Source organism: Pezoporus wallicus, unplaced genomic scaffold (genome assembly GCF_028554395.1).
Source record: "Pezoporus wallicus isolate ANWC-B61680 ecotype Strahan unplaced genomic scaffold, APGP_CSIRO_Pwel_v1 contig_2871, whole genome shotgun sequence".
Lineage (NCBI taxonomy): Eukaryota > Metazoa > Chordata > Aves > Psittaciformes > Psittacidae > Pezoporus > Pezoporus wallicus.
Genome location: NW_026640775.1, coordinates 788,338 through 804,002, shown reverse-complemented (window position 1 = coordinate 804,002; position 15,665 = coordinate 788,338). Strand labels below are relative to the sequence as shown.

Sequence of the window (15,665 nt, the reverse complement as noted above, 5' to 3'; positions counted from 1 at the left end):
ACCACTTCTTTGGGCAACCCATTCCAGTGCCTCACCACCCTCACAGTAAAGAACTTCTTCCTTATACCTAACCCGAACTTCTCCTGTTTCAGTTTGAACCCATTCCCCCTTGTCCTATTGCTACAGTCCCTGATGAGGAGCCCCTCTCCAGAAGGGACTCTAGAATTTGTGTTTATGTTAACTTCTGTCTTTAGAAGTATATGAACCTCTGTTAAACTTTGTTACTTCTTTGACCATAAGAACTTTGACCACAAATGCACTTCCTCTTTGTGGAGTAATTCTCTTACATTAGGAGATCCTCCAGTCTGGGAAAGTTTTGGCAATTGACCTTTCATGCATACACCTAACCCCCTTTAGGCACATTTGGCTTCACTACCTCTTTATTAGGAGAAAAGTCATTTTGAATGTTGGAGGTCTAGAGAATGTTGGGATTTCTAAAGGTGTGCTTCTCAGGAAAAGGGAATCTGCTAAAATGCTTTGTCAGAATGAAGGTGCAGCAGCTCAGGTTCAAGCACATCATTAGCAAGGACGGAGTCCAGCACATGGGGAGGTATTTTAATCACTGACATTTGCTAAAGCCTGTGCTCTGGTACCTGTGCTACCCATGGCCCTGGGTGGTGTTAGAACAAGAATACCAGCATATGCTTTAATCATAGCTGAATTTTGGTGTGTTAACACATGCCATAGAAATTTCTATATAAATAAGTTTCTCTTTCATTTGCAAATTCATTTATATGAATGATATAAATTTCTCTTTCATTTGCAATTCATTTATAAATAAAAGAATGACAAATGAAAGAGAAATTGACCACTTTAAATGTCAATCTGAGATTATAGAGTCAAGTTCTTTTATGTTTTACGCTCATTAACACAAATTTTGTGGGCTAATTTGTGGATTCATTGAACCTTGTATAAATTCATAATCTTGGATGTTATTTTGGTGAGTCAAAACTTGTTGCAAATGTATGCAATGCCACAGTTTTTAATTCCAGATCAATATTAACTCTGGTTTGGACAGAGTATTGTTAATATTTAGATCCTACAGCACAGAGGCTTTGACAAATTGTGTGTGTGTTGTTGGAAAGGAGCACATGAACTGCATTTCCAGTCTTCAGAAGTATTTAGAAATGAGGCAGAAGTGTCTTTACTTCCCTCCTCCCCCAAAGATGCAAAGTCAAAAAAGGCAACAGAAGAAAACAAGCAAGCTTTGCTTTGACGAAGTGAATGAAGTGTGGGAGCAATCATAGAACATTGGGCAGTATTGAGCTCAGGGCTGGTGGGTAGACTGTAAATATAAATCCTAGCTCAGCTTCTGTAAAGTGAACAGGTGTTACAGCCTCCAGTCCATTGATTCCCAAAATAAGACATGTGGAAAACTGCTGATCCATGAAACTCCATTAAGAGCTTGGCAGGACCCTTAAAGCATAAACAATTATGATTTTTTTTGATTGTTTGATGATGGTAAATGGTGATTGGAGAAATTTTAAGCGTTGGTGATGGTCTGTTGGTACAAACCCTTTCTTAAAATGCTGGTGTCATTTGTCAGGAAATGATGGTTTGCCTAGGACATGAGGATTTGTCTCTTGTTTTTGAGGTATAGCTGAGAGCAATCTGTGTTTCCTTCCTAGCAATATGTAATACCAATGAGAACAAGTGTATTTTTTCATACGAATAAACATAACTTCCATATCTTAAATCATCAAGTTGTGTCTTGTTACAAACCCTTGGCAATGAATCTAAGGGAAGGATGTGTATTGATAATTTGTCATCAACATGATGGCTGGAGTTGGGTTTTTTTCATAACTTCTATTATAATGGGGAAAAAATATGGAATACTTGCTGTTCAGGAAAAAAAAGATGTAAGATGCCAATTAAGAAATGTAAGGTTAATGTTCATTGAAGGAGCTATTTGCACCCTTGCTTATGCATGAGAAAATTCAAACATATAGCAGTTGCATATTTGAATAAACTGAGCAAATGCTTGTTTAGAATGTCAGGTACTCTTATCATGAAAAGTAACAATGATATTTTGAAGGTCTTTCTACCCATTGTAACTTTTTTAGTTTGAAATTAAAGGATATTTCTTTTCATCTTATCCATTCCTATAGAGCTGAAAAATTTCAGGCCAGATTGGTCACTCAGTGTTGCTTTTTCAGGAATGACTGAGGGAATAACATGAAGAAAGACTGATAAGGGAATTGTTGGGGTCTTCGGACTTTTATGACAGTAAAATATCCCTGTTAATGTTGCTGTAACTTATTGATTTCACCTAATATACTATAAAAAATATAATTTAGACTCATTAATGGCAGTGGGTTTTTTCTTGCTTGCTTTTTCTTCTTATTGTGCTTTTGTTGTTGTAAAAATACAGCTTGCATGCTATCTAGTGAAGAATTAAAATATAAATCCTTGCGGATTCAAAGACTAGGAAGAGACTATAAAAGCCTTTCTTTATATAGCAATTTTTAGGTTGATTCCATGGGCTGGAGCACCTTGTGCATGAAGACAGGCTGAGAAAGTTGGGATTGATCAGGCTGGAGAAGGGAAGCTGCATGGAGACCTCAGAACAGCCTACAAGGATGCAGGGAGGGACTCTTCATCAGGGACTGTAGTGATAGGAAAGGGGGAATGGGTTCAAACTGAAACAGGGGAAGTTCAGGTTAAGTATAAGGAAGAAGTTCTTTATTGTGACGGTGGTGAGGCACTGGAATGGGTTGCCCAAAGAAGTGGTAAATGCTCCATCCCTGGTCTAGTGTGAGATGCCCCTGCCCATGGCAGGGGGCTGGAACTAGATGATCTTAAAGTCCTTTCCAACACAAACCATTCTATGAATCTAGGGTTCTATGATTCATGATACGTCAATGAGGGGGTTCCTAATGGTTTTATTTCATGTAGCCCAGTATACTGTTGTAATTACGCTTTATTGCCACGTGAGGTCAGCAGCTGCCGAGAGAAAAAAAAAAAAACCAAGCAACAAACCGGGCAATAAATCGCTTCATTGCAGTCCGTTTTCATTTGCTTTATTTAGAATACTTAGAAATCAATACATTCTTCAGATCCGTATATACATTGTGCAAAACCAAAGGAGTTCTTTTGAAAGCACAGCAGCTTTAGCAAAGAAAGTCTTCCTTGTGAGTTACTACAGAGTGAAAATTTAGAACAGCTTTAGGGAGTGTTTATTGGCTTCCCGAGTAGCATTGGGTAATTGCTGTGGCAGAGAATACTATTCTGTACAATGTGATAGTGACAGGGTTTCAGCCCTATTTTCTTTTAAATTTTAAATACTAAATTAGCGATAATAAATCTGAATGGAATAAGGTATTATTGCTGCAGGGGAATAGTTTGGAACCCAGAAATGGCAACTACCCTTCCTTTTTCTTGCAGTAGTAATCAATGTTCTGTCAAGGTGTGGGGAAGATGTTAAAATAAAGATAAAAAGCATGAGCTTGGTGCCAAAGTTACTAGACAGGATTTGGGATACAAGTGTCTTGCTCTTGGCTCTGTCATAGGCTTACTGTTGGCTAGTCATTTCCTTAGCTAGAGTCTCAGTTTTGTGTGTGTAACTCAAAGGAAAAGATATTCACTTCTTTGGTAAAGTATTTGAAGAAATGTTTTTGATGGGATTTTTATATACTATTTTAACAGTGAGAGTATCAACAGCAACATCACACCTGAATCTTGGTGTCCCCCCCGATATTCATGCTGTTATTCTTTTGAGTATTCTGTTCTTCCTGTCCTAGATAGTTGTGTAACATTGATAGTAAGCATATCCTGTGTTTCAGAAATGACTGCTTTTTAATACTTTACAGAGTTATCCTCATGCATGATTGGCATCAACTGATATTGCTGTCAGACCTTTTATCCAAAAATCCCCCTGCACCAGGCAAATTTAACAAATGATACAGACAAGGATCAATTTACTGATCACCAAAATGCAGCATGGGAGATGTAGGTTAAATATTAGGAAATACTTTTTAGCTATAACACTGATTAAGTCGAAAGAACAAACTGCCAAATGAAGTTGGGTAATTGCCATCACTAGAGATTTTCCATCACTAGAGATTTTCCAGGCTATGAGTATGCATCCATTTAGCAGGGATGGCTTAAAAATAATGCAGTCAGTTTTGCCACAGTTCAGAATTTGGGCTGAATGACTCATTATATGCATGTTTTATCCCAAAAATTGGCTTTTAGTTCTTCCTACTTTACCCTAGCAAGGGATAAAGCTGCAGGAATGTCAGCAAAAAAGAGTAAAATTTTCTCTCAGCGTGTGCCAAACCTACATGAAATAAGAAACAAGTTATAGTGAGAGAGAATAAAGCCCAGATTGATGTGACCTTTATTATTTTAACAGTGTCTTTCAGCACAATTACAGAGTTGCAGGATTGCAGAGAACAGAGCTGGAGTATAAAATAACATAAATAAATAGAACAGGAGCCAAAGCAGCCAGCAGGAGGTGGTTGGAATTGGGCAGTGAAGGATGGGTGAAGGGTTTGCATTGGTCAAAGCCTTTATAATTCAGCCACCATAGTTGCAAATTCTGGAGAAGGGAAACATTAAAAAAAAAAAAATTAAAAAAAGAAAATTTAAAGAAGGAGGAAGCATATTACAATGATTACAGAGTCAGTGGTGTAGCAGAAACATCACAATAACAGAAGAACAAAGAAATCCTGGTTAGTTTAAGGGAAAGTATGACTTGGGAAATCTTACAGTGAAATGAAAGGATTTGTTAAGGGTAAGAGAGAAATGCTATACATGCCAGACTGTCAAGACTGTCCACTGCTGTTCATCTGAAGAACTTGGTTAGCTCCCTGTTATTCCTTTGTAAATCTCAATGGGATGAAGGCAAGAGCTAGAAATTTAATTTCACAGGGAGATAAATTTCCTTTATATCAGAGTTTGGCAAAGAGACTCATTAACAAGTCTTTCATAGTATTTGTGTCCCTATATTATAAATATATTGCATTTTAATTCAATTTTGTACTGGCAAATTGACTGGAAATGACAGATTACAAAAACAGAAGCTCACACCAACCCATTTTGACCACACTGGTGATAATGAGAAAAATTCTTGTGATCTCAGAGGGACAGGATTTTACCCTGTGGCTTTTATTAGTGTTACATCAATAATATTTACATATATATATCTATCTTCAGTTTGAGTTTATTTTATGCTTTGGTGTATATATGTAGTGCTTTTCATTGGGGTGCTAAAGCATGGAAAAGGCATGTTTGTGTCCTGGTGAATAGCTGCCTGGCATACCGCACTCTGAATACTGCATTACTCAAGGAGGTTATAATTCCTAACTCCATCTAACCTTGGAACAGTCACACATGAGAATACCTTGCACAGTTTTGTGTGCCTCAGAGCTTGAAAAATGACAGACTGGAGGGAATCCCAAGAAGGGCAACAAAGATGATAAAGGGATTAGAGAGTATACAGAGAGAGTGGTTTATGGGTTTAACATAATCAGCTGAGAGGAACGTGACAAATAGGGGAGGCAGTCATCTGTAAAGGCTCAAAAGAAAATTATTGAAGTTTGACATAATGAAGAATGTCTTGCAACTAAAAAAGATAGAAAATGAAAATTAGGCATTTGAAGAACATTCTAATGTTCAGTTGAAAAATGCTAAACTCTAAACAAGTGAGATCTTCACTGACTGGTGTGTGCAAACTGGTAGCACTTTTGATGATGTTGTGTCCAAAAATCATGTTGCCAAATGCTGACAAACCAGAGTAAGACATGCAAATGTCAGTGGGTTTAAATTAAATCCAAATCTATCCATCATTTTGAAAGATGTAAATCCAAGTTAGGATTAGTGATGCAGATTACTTAACACAAAAAGTGTCTAAATCCTGTACACGGTGGGTACAGAGATCGACAATGTTGCAAACTGAATTTAAGAGATAACATAAAGTGCTTGTGATAGAAACCCAGACTGTTCTGCCCAGAAAAGGAAACAGACTATGATTATTAAATCACTGTGTGAATAAATCCTGCAGAGAGACCCATGAACTGCAATGGATGAAGCCTTTCCAAAAGGGAAAACTGCACATATTCTATTAGAACAAGCTGTCATACTTGCTACAGCTGAATTAAATCCTTTTTTATAATAATTTTTGCATCTATGGAATATATTTGGAAAAGGTTATTCAGGCTTGCAGCCAAATATTTTCTGTAATACATTATGATAGTGATATTATCACTTAATGGCAATATATTTCATGGGTACTTCCTGATAGCCAGCAAACCATAAAATACTCCTTCATGAATAACTGCTATCTGCTTTAAAGTTTTCCCAGGTTTTTCAATATACTCGAAGTATTTCAAAGATGTTCCAGTTGAACAATCGAACAATCTTGTAAAGTAGTTCACTATTGGTTTTCATATAAAGGTTAGCCCAACCACAGATGGCTTGTGGAGGCATTGTTACCAAGTGTACTCGTATATGGAAAGTATATATTCTGAGATATGACACTGTATATTAACCCCTGCCTATTGGCTGTTCTTGTAAATATTTACTGCCTCTGACAAGGGAGAGAATCCTTGGGATAGACTGCATCCTCCTTTCCAGTTATAATTCTCCTTCCAAACAAAATTAAGTTCTATCTTTCTTTGCACAATTGATACTTTTAAATTGCAAGGATTTAGACTATTTTGTCATGTAAAATAATTTACTAGCTGTCTTATGTCAAAGCTCCAACATAAAACAAGAGGATTCTTTTGCGGTGTTCAATATAGTTCAGTAACATATACCAGCCTGATGCATACCCTGTAGTATTTTACTGAAATGACAGCTATAATTACAGAGTACATGTTGTAGGCTAATGATTTCTCTCATCAGATCATGTTTTTTACATTATCGGTACAATAGCAAATCTGTTTAGCAAAATTCATAAGTAATGACTTAACACTAATTTATTTTAGAAGATACAGGGGCACAAAGGGGGATAACAAAAGGACTTTCAAAAGCTTTTTCTTCTTTGTTATGTCTTTTACCTGTTGCAAAGTAATGACTTACCAGCTGTAATTCTGAATGCTTGATGTCTCATTTTTACAGTGTTTAAAGAAAATAATTGAAATATTTTGAAATATTTGCAGAAGTTGAGCTGTATCAAGGAAAATATTTTGATTTACTAGGATAAAAATGTGGACTTGTTCTGTCTACAGTGCATCAACTTTGAAAATTCTTTATGTACTTTCTCAAGTCTATTAGTAGCAAGAAACAGAAAGGCATGATGTGCATGTCCAGTGCTGACACACAAAATAGATTAAAAACCCCACTATGATCATTTTCACTTCTTCCTTACAAATGTTCTCCAGAAGCTGAGAGAGCAGCTTCAGCATTGCTTCCCAAGCTAATCTAGAAGCTAATGTTTGTAGTTTTCTTAGGTAACTTGGCCTTGACCTTCTATTTTTTTTTTTTTCACATTTGTCATCTTTTGTTCATATCAGTGAAAGATGAAAAGGTCTTAACATCAGACAGAAGATGATGTCTTATATGAACAGGCTGCAAGTTTTCAACTGTTTGAAGATCAGCCACAAATTACAAATCTTGACTGGACAGGAGGTAACCTTAAGAAACTGTTTCTGAGCTGAATGGTCTTGCAGGAATGATAAAAGGTTTAAAGCCGGAGACCTGAGAGACAATTTGTAACATGTAACCCTAACTGGAAGAAGTCTCATTAGGTTGGGATTAACATTTGTGAAGAAAAGTCTGAGAAAGATGGCTCTGTGTTAAAAATCCATAAAGATTAGGTTTTACGACTGCTATGGGCTCTTGAGGGGTGCTCCATATGGGCATTCAAGGGCCATCTAGTGAATTAACATTAATCCCTGTGAAAGGCTGCATCATTTAGGTTGTAATAATTTAGTGATGTAGGAAGCTGATGTTTGAAAGAAGGGGTAAAAGTGATGCCTGACAATTCAGTTACAGGGAAGCAAACAAATGGCTTGCAACAGAAATACAGCATTGCAATACTGAATATAAATGTGACGTACATTTGTGACTTTAGATTTTAGTTACATAAGCAGTTATAATCTGGAGTTGGATTTCTGAACCAAAGGAAAAGCTGGAAAATGTCTGTCATCCTCATCCTTTGGTCATAGCCCCAGCTGTGATTTTTTGCATGTATTTCAAGCCTTTCCAGTGTCACAATTTCCTGTTAAAGTCAAATTTAAGAAATGGAAAAAAAACCATTGATGTTGTACAGTAGGGCTATGTACCAGGCCAGAAGAGGCAAATAAAAGAAGCCTTTCATTCTCTTCTCATTATTGATTATAAATTCAGTGTAATTCCAGTTCAAAGTTAAGGAAGGGTAAAACTTGCAGAAGAAAGAGAAGTGTTTCGTATTGCTTATTACAATGTACTGGCTTTTAGGCATTGTTTCAACTTTAAAAAGTTATGGTCAATCATAAATAAAAATGTTAATGCTGTATTATAGAATCACAGAATAGTTAGGGTTGGAAAGGACCTTAAGATCATCTAGTTCCAACCCCCCTGCCATGGGCAGGGACTCTTGTAAAAGCCAAAATCATTCTGCAATGTAGTCCTTGTATTCCAATCAATACTGCTTTTGTTTTGCAGCCTTCCGGGAATAACTGAAAATATATGTGATGTGAGGTTGGGGGATCAGCTCTAACCTTACTTACCTGAGCCAAGTTTTCTTCTGAAAAATCTCGCCCACTGATTTTAGTACCACTGCCACTAATTTAATGGGAATAAGGAGGACCCATATAATTTAAGCATGTGAAATTTCAAATGGTGACACGCTCATCAGGTTCAGTAACACTGCTGAAGTTTAGCTGGAACTTCCCCTAGGTGCTTCACAATTGCTCTTCTGTGACCAGGATAGAATCATGATCTGAGAAATCAAAGGCTTTTGTCTAGAAAAAGGACCATAGTCACTGGTATGTCAAGGTGCTACAAACAGGCAGATATGTATGACTAATATGTCAGTGGCTGATTTTGTATGTCATTTTTTTCAGCTTCTGAGTAAGGAGACTATGTTAGTTAATCATATTTTGCTTTTTATTCCTTTTTTTAATTGTTTGGTTTTTTTTTTTATTGAGACAACTATTTTTTTTTTTTACAAATCCCAGAGACTGGGTGACAGAGAGAGATAGGAGTGGTTTAGGTATTTTTTAGATTTCAACCCAGCATGTGGCTTATCAGTATTGTGAAAACTCAGCAGTTGCCTGCTGTCTAGGTGATTTAGTACCCTGGCCACAGACTTCTGCTACTATCTCCTGCAATGAGGAAAAATTTAATTCAGAAACTCATCTCTTCATGTCTCTCCCAGTGTGTCTCAGGAATACAGAAAGAGAAAAAAGGAGAAAATTTGCATGTGAGCTAATTTGATTCATCCCAAGGGGTAATAGAAAAGTCATTTTTAAGCAATGCTATAAAAGGAAAAGTTGTTTTTTCTTATACTCCTCATACTTAGTAAAAGGGAGTGACAAGCTTTCTTAGCTGTGAAGCCCACTTAAACACTAGGCAAAGCTGGATGGAAATTCCGTAGCAGACTGACTGCAATTTGAATTTTAAAAGCATTGCTTTGTGAAGTCGTGCATTACCTTCCTATTTACTCTTCATCGAGCAGAAATGCTGCTACTCAGCTGTTTTTCTTTAGAAGTTTTATATTCAAGCCTGAGTCTTTGAACTCCCAGTGTCCTGATCCTCAATCCACTTGAAATCTTAAACTCCCTGAAGTCCTTAGCCCGGTGCTTTGTTTTAACTACATCTCGGTTTCTATGAACTGTTGCCCCCTCTAGTGTCAGAACTCAGCCCCTGTTTTCCCTAAAGCAAGGGATGGCAAATGTAGCAGGACTTGGTATTTCATTAAATCCATTTTGTGTCCTTCAGAAGGTCACAGCCCCCAGTGATTCCCAGATTTCCTCAGCTCTTGTATGTAAGAGTAATATTTCATTGTTATTGTCGAAGTTTACTCTTCTAATCACATACCATCAGCGCCAATTTTACCGTCACCATCCTTATCTCCAGCAGCCAGAAGAGCCTTCGTTTCTTTGTCTGATAGGTCTCTTCCCTCTGGGGTAAAGCCCTTCAGTACAAACCTAAAGAGGGGGCATGGAAAAAAAGGAAAGTTGTGGATCGGGGTTTTTTTTTCCCCAGAACAGTTTCATTTCATATTTATTTGTACCACCAATTTCATATGTGAGTTGGAATCCAGTGTTGACCTTCTCTAATGTTCAGGGCAAGTGCTTTGCTCCGAAACTACATTTGACTGAAGAATTAGCAATAAGGTATTGATCAGTCATAAAAGTTACAACTAGCTACCTTCAACACGCTTTAGACCATATAGTAAGCAAACAACAGATTATTGCACACAAATACTAGTTGGAAGATTGAACTGTATGCTATTATCTAGAGTCTTAAAAAAAAAAAGAAAAAAACCCCAGGAAATTAGACACTTAAGGTGAGGCTATTTGAGAAAGGACGTATCTTGACTTACTTTAATTCCTCCTCTTCAATGAAGCCACTTCGATCTTTATCAAGAATATGGAAAACCTTCTTCACATCTTCTGGGCTCTTCTTTTTCAGTCCTACCATCTCGAAAAACTTCTTGTAGTTAAACGATTCAGCAGCTATAGGAGATGAAAAGCCAGAGAGCTGCTTAGAAAAACCATTGAGATATACATTAGTACATACCCGTGGTTTCCTTCCACACTCCTGCGTGTCCTATCCTGGGAGGCACAGTTGAGCACAACTGTGTAGGAGCTCCATGTACACCCTGTAATCAATTCTCCATGCTTCACAGACGCTAACTGTAATAAACAGAGGGGGAGAGGGACAGTGCCTGCTCTTTGCAGATGAAGAACTGAGCTACACAGGGATGGAGACTTTTCCCAAGGTCACACAGGAAGTCTGTGGTAGAGTTGGGAGCTGAAGTCTGCCCTGCTTGATCTCATATCAGTGCCTTACCCCCCCCCCCCCTTTTTTTTTTTGCTAAGTTTAATTCTAAAACAGTCATCTGAGAGCGGTCTCTGGATATTACATGGCTGTCACTTTTTGACATTTCCACCCTTTAAAACAAAAAAACCCACTCTTGCTCAACCATGGAGCACTGACGGGAAGTGTTACAGAGCACATGGCTATTTCAGGGCTGTTTCGTTTTTCCTGAAGACTTATCAGAAATCGGTGTTGCTTTTGGACCGCTAAAGGTATGTGCAGTGGTGGTTTGTAAGCTCAGGCACTGCAAGGGAGTGCTGTGCGCTATCCTGCCTGCGAGACCGTGTCAGAAACGATCTCCCGGGAGGAAGAGACAAAAAAAGAATCAAAACAAACAAACAGAGCCCTTGAAATCGGAGCCGAGATAAACGAGTTTACCTGCACCACCTCTCCCGTCCTTTAACCGCACCCGCTTTTGTCCCACACGGGTATCCTAACGACTGCTGGCGATTAGGAAGATGTGGATTAGAAACCCAGTACAGTGACCTCCAAAACGTGCTGCGGAGGGTTGTTTGTTTTTTCCCCCTCCTTCTTCCCCATGCATCCTTATTCCGGACGCAGCTTTTCCTCTTACGTAAAATGAAGGAGGCTCAGTCCTTCGGGATCTGCTTGACTGAGACCTGTCATTAGTTGCTGCTAATTGCATCTGCTCCGGGACTTGGAGCTGGCCTCAGAACAATGGGAACTAATGAGAAAACCAGCTGCCGGATGGAGCAAAGCGGCTTGCCGGTCCCTTAGACTCCGGGCTGCTGCGCTCAGCCGGGCTCGGCGGGGTTTGCGCCTCCGTCCGCCCGGGAAGGTCACTGCACAGGGCAGGACGGAGGGAGGCGGCTCTCCCGGTGCTGCGGTCGGCCAGGTAGTTTGGAGGGATAGGGAGACGTGCATCCCGGAGTACGATTTTTGGCGTTGCTTTAAGAGCAACCTCGACTGCTGAATCTCTGAGGGGTTGCTGTCGGCTCAGGGCTGGCGGTGAATTAGAGGGGTAGGGAATATCGGGACCCGGAGTAGTCTGAGAGGCAAGTACGGACGGCTGGCAGCCATTCGTCCTGCAGAAAGCTTCTGCAGTAGAGTAGTGAGTTCTCTATCGTTGCCTTCTGCTCCATCCCAAAAAAGCAAAGCCCACCCAGGGATCCCGCATAGGACGTAAGAAAAGAGAGAGTTCTTAGCTCCTTGCAATGAGAAACAGCAGTTCTGTTATACCTGACACTCAATTTCAGGGGTGAGTGGGAAGCTGCCGGCATCCATGGCTCACTTCCCTATCCCACAACAGGGTATAATCCAGTCTGGTTTTCCGATGTTTTTTTTTTTCCTTTGAAAGTATCTCCTCGGTAGGAGCCTGTCCGCAGTTGCTGCTCACCTTCCTTTGAAATAGGTATTTCACCTCTGTAACGTGCAGGGCAACTTTGCTGAGGATGCAGCCCTGGACTTGATAAATGTGATAGGCTTTCACTGCACTTCTGAAAACCATCCTCGATTAGTATTTTGTTTAGAAATATCCTCTAATCTTCCCCAAGTTTAAAGAAATGTGCTGCTATCGGAAGCTGAAGAGGGGAAAGAGGAGAAAAGAGGAAATAAAAGAAAGAAAAGAAAAAGAGGTACTCACCTGAAAAGGCTCCCACAGCCTTCTTGATATCCTCAGCGTTGAGCACGTCAGTCATAGCCATCCTGCAACTGTTTGAACAGGGAGGCAAGTGCGAAAAGATTAAAAAGTGCTTTTCTCATCATTTCTGCTCATATGACCAAGCTGCAGTGCCGCGCGGGGATGGCACACCGAGAAGGGCTGGACCCGCGCCAGCTCCGTACCCCTGCGTGGCTGAGCGCCCAAACGTGGGCTGCCGCTCTCCCATTCGCAGAGCCCCACGTCGTCCGCGGACGCGGGGGTTCGGCTCAAGAGAGGGCACGGGGATGGGCGCCTGTGAGGGGACCGGAGGGGGCAGGGGGTCGCGTCGCTCCCTGCAAGATGGGAGCCTAAGCCTTACTGGAGCAGTGCCAGAGTCTGTCGTGATAGCGGCTGGAGAAAAGAGTTGTGCCAAGGTCAAGTCCTCTGGTGCGGTGGAAGAGTGCGGGTGCAGAGCAGAGGCTTTTCCTTTAGTAAGGCAGGGCGGGCTTTCCCGGTTATAGTCGGTGATGAGCAAGGAACTGCAGCATATGCCAAGCTTCAAGCTGCTCTTGAGGTCGGGAAGCAAATGTAACGTAGCTTTTGAACATTCGCCGTACCTTTGAAACACTTTAAACATCTCCCCCTTCCTGCCTTCCCCCCTCCCCTTCACACACACGTTCCTGTTAGACCTCATTTCTTTCGGGCCAGTCCATATTAAGCATCATCCTCGCTGAATTAATTATCACATCCCTACGAATCCTACAGATCCTGTTTGTAATGCACAATATGCTGCAGAAGCCTCAGCAATGGGATACGGTGGAACGAGACACGAGGTGACAAACGCGCTGGTGCGGAGCTCCCGAGCAGCGGTGGGCTCCTTAGGCGGGGACCGGGCTCTTCCCGACATCGTCGAGGACGATTTCGGGATTGTAATGTGTTTTCTAGGGCAACTGTGTAATGTGTTTTCTCTCCAAGCAACTGTGCCCATTTTTCACAAGAAATATGGCCAATAGTCCAGCTAGTCCTCAAGAGTTTGGGCAGGAGCCATTAGGCTGAGATAGCCAAGGTTGGGGCCCGGGAGTAGGGCAGATCTCCGCAGGAGTGTTGGCATCTCCGCTTCAGGAAATACGGGGTATGGGGGGAAGTGATCTCCCCGCTCTGGGACCGGCGGGCATAGCCCGACCCCCCAGGGGGCTGCTGCACCCCGGCCCAGAGCGGGGCTGCTGGGGAGCGGCCTTGGGAGGGAAGTGGCGGCTGAGACACTGGGGTCTGTCAGTCGTTCCAGAAGTGCGAGCCCCAGTCCTTCGCGGCCCAAGTTCAGCTGTAACGGATGAGTCATTAGCATGCCACTAAGCGCAGAAGGACGGAGGAGGAGGTGACATTGGGGTCCCCTGTTTTTTTCCTTCCTTTTCTTTTTTAAGCAGCGATTCTCCGCTGTGGGAGGGACCGTCGTTTTTCTCTCAATGGAACTTCCCCCCCTGCCCGTTTCTATGTATTTCCTGAGATACGAGGTTTAGCTTTCTCCAAGGACAAATAAGGAGACGGATCGGGGAGTAGAGTCCCTCTCCCTGGGTTGGAAACACCTTTTTCCCTGCTCTGCGGGGCAGGGGAGCTGTGGCTGGGATGCTGACCAGGGACACACCGCTGCAGGGACACACAGCAGGATGCTGACTGGGCACAGGCAGAAGGGTTCCGTGCTCCCCCCGGTGTCCTGGAGCTGGGAGGTGCAGTGAAGGCGGTACCCAGGTTACTCAGGTCTCTTGCTTCAGTGGGGCTCCACTCGGAGGAGGGTGTTAAAAATCTCCCGTGTAGCACAGGTTTAAACCCAATCGTCAGTCTGTTTTACGCTTAGGTTAAATGTAGACCCATCAATACACAGCTATTTACAAGATAAATCGATGTGTGATTTTATGCAGTTGATATCCCTTTATCCCTTTACTTCTCCTTAGCTGGCGCGAGGGAGAGGAGGGAGTCCTCCTGTATTCTGTTCAGGACACGTCCTCCCGCCTGGCCGAGTCCACACCGGCGCAGTCTGTCGCGGAGCTGGGCCTCACCCCCCGCAGCTTCTTTTCGTTCTGACGAACCTTTCCTTAACTCATTGCTGAGGTATCCTTGTTCCTCGAGCCACGGAGCCACAAAGGGGAACCTTCCCGCCTTCCCCCACCCCGCAGCCGGTGAGCCGCATCCCGGTGCCGGCCCCGCTCCGGTTGCGAAGCCTTTGACACGGAGGAGTGGCTGAGGCCCGTCTCTAATCTCAACAGTGCATCTGTTTTAAGGACAGCTCGCAAACTTCTAGGGGCTTTTACCCATCAAGCTTTACTCAAACCTGTTATTCTAATATAAAAACCGTTTCACGACCTGGCAGTCTCACACTCGGCCCTTCACCCTTATCATCCCTGCGAGATGAATTACACCCTTTTCTTTCTGAGATTTTGACAATTTTCCTGCTCGAACTACTTGCAAAATCCAAGTTGTCTGCACAGAAGCTTTTGTATAGATCAGCTCCCCCTTCCACCAGCGCCAGAACGATTATATTCTTACTAAGTAAACGATCAAGTACATTAAGTAGACATCAACCCGCTCTTGCCACAAGCAAGCAATTCAGGGAGACTTTGATTAGCAACAAGAAGCCTCCACGCCAAAAGCTGAAGCAGAAAGCAGGGGATCCTTTACAAAAAGTGTGACACATTTATCTTCCTAATGACCGCACCAGAGAGGGAAACTTCAATCAGCTGTCTGTGCATAGAGATGTCCTTTCTGTGACATGTTAAGGAGGGGGTTTTGCCTTTGGTTCACAACTGAGCCCTTCGGTAAATTGTTATCCGAGTCCTTACTCACGTTCTCCTTCACTTTCTTTCCTTCTCTGCTTTGTTATTTCCATTCTCTCACTTCCTCCCCCCCCCCCCCCCCCCCCTTTTCTCCTCAGCCCCCCTCTACACGTTTATCTATTCCCTCCTCTTAATGGCCCTTTCTTCTCGTTTGGAGTCGTCTCTGCGGGAAGCCATTCCTCGGTGTTTGGGAGATTTTCACCTCTTTGTCTCCGGTCTTTTGTTTGTGGGAAGGGGGATAGAGTCCGAGTGGTGAGAAATATCCA

General features: G+C 41.9%; 1 protein-coding gene across 2 annotated transcripts; it reads right to left on the bottom strand.

The window, feature by feature from the left end:
• Positions 1–3,634: 3,634 nt before the first annotated feature.
• PVALB (parvalbumin) lies at positions 3,635–13,206 on the bottom strand. Of its 2 annotated transcripts, XM_057420590.1 has the most exons (5): positions 12,951–13,206; positions 12,575–12,642; positions 10,475–10,607; positions 9,967–10,076; positions 3,635–4,540 (listed from the first exon to the last, which is right to left on the bottom strand). In XM_057420590.1, exons 2-5 carry the CDS (start codon positions 12,633–12,635, stop codon positions 4,512–4,514), a joined length of 333 nt encoding a protein of 110 aa, XP_057276573.1. In that variant the 5' UTR covers positions 12,636–12,642; positions 12,951–13,206; the 3' UTR covers positions 3,635–4,511. The 2 variants fall into 2 exon arrangements, with proteins under 2 accessions (XP_057276573.1, XP_057276572.1); XM_057420589.1 differs by lacking the exon at positions 12,951–13,206 and having other exon boundaries at positions 12,575–12,759.
• Between the last annotated feature and the right edge of the window lie 2,459 nt (positions 13,207–15,665).